The following is a 3594-nucleotide window of genomic DNA, read 5'->3' on the forward strand; positions in this document are numbered from 1 at the left end:
TGGGAGTATCTTCACTATCAAATATTCAAATTAGTCAATTAAATTTTTTTAAAACAATAAACAAAAAAAAAAGGAATCACTAATCACCTTGATTTATTAATAATCTCCTTAAATATATATTTGTGGGCTATTGGGTAAAAAATTTATTTGAAACAATTATTTGTTTTTGGAATAAAGTGGAGAAGGGAGGAAGAGAGAAACTGGTGAAAATATTGAAACATTGGTATACATGGAGTATTGGAGTTGTGAATGATAATTGATAGTGAACGGCGGAAGGTGAGGAGTGAGGGAATATGAGGGTTTATGATTTTATGAGGATTTGATTACATAGATATCACAAAAATTATATTTATTTAACACAAATACTTATTTATGACAATTACTATCAGTCCAACTTAACACGGGTCAAATACCTATCAAATAATATGACAAATTGCCTAAAAATGCTAAAAGTTTTTTCTTTATTACTATTATGTGGTAGTATTTAACCCGTTTTATGCTTAAGATGGATAGTTTTAATTTTAAGGAAGACTTACTCTTTATCTATGGCGGAAATAAAGTTTCTTATGGTTGGTATTTTTAGCCAAGTGCAATTTTTTTTTTTTTGGTGAAATGTGAGTGTGTCTATATATATATTTCAAAAATAACTTATCCAATTACAAAAGGACCAAAGAGCTTTCTACAAATAGAAACAAAAAAAGACATCATTTCTATTAACAGAAACCAACCCAAGTCCTTGCATCCAACTCAGTTTGTCCACCTCTACGATCAGTAAATCTGCGAATTTGTTGTTGGACCAGCATCTTCATCCGTTCTGCCACTATCACAGGCCACATAACACTGAACTGAGTTCGTGCATGATTACGTTGAAACCAAACTGTGTACCTGTAGCAAGACAGCACCATAGCTAGAGCTTTCCATTTCATGCTGCTGCTAGAGACATTCAGCAGCTCACTATCAGTGGGGAAAAGACGTTCAATCCAATCTTCAACATATTTCTGAACTTGACAACTGAACTTACATTCAGTGAACAGATGCTCAATAGTTTCAGACTTTTCAGCACATAGGACACACAAATCATCCTGACAGCATCCATAAGTAAAGAGTTTAGCTTTAGTATTCAAGCCACCCTGCATTAACAGCCAGGAATTGAAAGAATGTTTGGGCACATTCCATTCATTCCAAACTATTTTTGTCCAATCCTGAGTAGGAGTTGTTCCCATAAGCCATTCATATCCATTGCCAATTGTATAACCTTTTTGATGAGGAGCCCAGCAATTGTCAGAGGATGTTACATATATATATATATATAATTCTTTTATTGATAACAATAAATGAATTTTTTATCACCGAAAAGGCCCGTTTTACTGTGTCAAACCGTCTTACTGGAGAATCTGTGTACTAATTTATGGCCAAATGTTTATAGAGTTCTTTGAAACCCGTTTCTCAACGTCATTTCGACCCAATTTACTAAATTTAATCGTTTGTTTAGATAGGGTGAATATTACGATTACTTATACAATTATATTTTACACATAATGATACAGATAACGCGTCTTATATTTTTATAAAAAATTTGAATTATATAACGTTATCGTTTATTTTTAACTATTATATATTTATATGATAATATTACGGGTTTTATTATTTAAAACTTCAATTAAATCATTTTAAACGTGTACGGGTGACAATTTCCGTTGTGTTCTATTTCACCAAGTAACAATTGTACTAAATTAAATGAAAACAGTTCAAAATTTTCATTTAAACGTGCACGAGTCAAAATTTTCAGTTTATTAGTGCATGGAACGTGCACGAGTTTAAGTAAATGAAAAACAGGTTTAAAAATTTGCACGGGTATACAACTATTTATCCCCGTGCAATTTTACTAATTTTGTGTTATTTTTCATCCAAATTTTTTGTTTCATATCAGTTGTATGAAATTACTCAGTAACAAAACAAAATAGAAATATGAGGTTAGCTAGCAGGACATGTTGTACTAAAACAACTATTGGACCAATTCATAATAATTCGCCATTTACGCTAAATGCAAATGAAATTTATAATCAAATATCTAAAAGATTATTTACAACTCAATTTGTAATCTATAATTGTTTCAACATAAAGTTGAAAGTAGAGAAATTTTACTTTATATTAAAAACTTTTATTTATAAAGATAATTACTTTTAAAAGGAGATAATTAATTAATGTAAATAATTATCTAAAATGTTAAAATAATATTTATGATAACAAAATCGGAAATCTCTAAAGACGTACAAATCTGAAATAGCAAACCCGTGCAATTTGCACGGGTTTAAGACTAGTTTTACCGTAAATGTAAAACCACCTTACATTTTATCTAACACGCCCTTATATAGCTTATCTTATTAACTACCCATATTTTGTGAGAGGTACATTGGTCTTTAATAGATGGTTTTACACTAATTTAGCATAAACCCGTTTTACACAAGACCAACTAGAGCACAAATAATTAATTTACTCTTTTAAGTAATCTTATCTTATATATAAAACTGGGTTGAAATATTGTGAATGTACCACGTGTTGTTTTGACCTTAGTTACATGTTATTAATTACAATTGATCATTAGATATGAACATAATAAATACTGCATAAATCACAACAAAATATTAATTATAGTTTAATAAATGTTACGGTATTTATCAAATTGCAATAAATAAGTACAGTTATTTGATTTTTTTTAAAATGTAAATCATTAGGTTATTGAGATGATTGCTTTCAATTGAGTATAATTTTCGTTATATTAATTAAAATATTTTGATGTATAGGTGTTTTAAGTGAGTATCTCACGATGTCTTAGTTAAAGCAAAAAAAAAAATTGAGAAAGTTGTCAAACTTAAACCATTAATCCATTGAGCAGCCAAGCAAAATATATTCGTAAAAGTCGTCGTATTTATAAAAAAAATTAAAGATAACTAGATAATTTTTTATCTTTAAATTTGTTTATCGTGGAAATGAGCAAATAATATTGCGTCAAATTAAATGCATATAAAATTTTATGAGAGTTTAAAAAGTGTGACAACGAGTAGGTGTGTTAACGAGCCGAGCCGAACCCAAGCTTGGCCTTGCTCGGTGTGACGATCCGCACACTTGAACCCTTAGATTTATTTATACTTATGTAATTTCATTTCCCTTGTACATTTGTAGTAAGTATTTTCTTAGTAGTTTTAGAATAGGTTTCCATAAATAGGTATATCGCTATTCTGAACTAAACTTGTAAATTCAATGTTTCCTGCTACCAGGACCAAACTATCAAATTTGCCTCTTTGAGAGGTGCTAGTCAATGAAAAACCGCTTCTCATCCAAAAGCTTGTTGTTGCTTGTTGCTTGCTTTCAATAATCGTATTGCTTACTTTTATTGCTTTCGTGTGCCGGACTTGATAATCGTGACTAGGATTCCCGACACACACCGACCCGAGACCCGAGTATCGTGCTAGTGGGCGATCCCTCACTAGTACGAAGATCCTTGTCGCTTGCATCTTGCCTTGAGACGGGCAAGGGTGCGCGCCACGGTCCGGCAAAAGTAGCGGACCGTGACATTTGGTATCAGAGCCCGGT

General features: G+C 31.3%; 1 protein-coding gene across 1 annotated transcript; it reads right to left on the reverse strand.

The window, feature by feature from the left end:
* Positions 1-713: 713 nt before the first annotated feature.
* On the reverse strand, positions 714-1223 carry LOC141620798 (uncharacterized). The gene has a single exon (XM_074437575.1). The coding sequence runs from the start codon at positions 1221-1223 to the stop codon at positions 714-716; it is 510 nt and encodes a 169-aa protein (XP_074293676.1).
* Positions 1224-3594: the final 2371 nt, after the last annotated feature.

The sequence above is a fragment of the Silene latifolia genome, chromosome X, assembly GCF_048544455.1.
Source record: "Silene latifolia isolate original U9 population chromosome X, ASM4854445v1, whole genome shotgun sequence".
In the NCBI taxonomy this organism is placed as follows: Eukaryota; Viridiplantae; Streptophyta; class Magnoliopsida; order Caryophyllales; family Caryophyllaceae; genus Silene; species Silene latifolia.

Coding starts and splice junctions, on each gene's coding strand:
- LOC141620798 (XM_074437575.1), bottom strand. CDS start 1,223: ATGGGAACAACTCCTACTCAGGATTGGACAAAAATAGTTTGGAATGAA.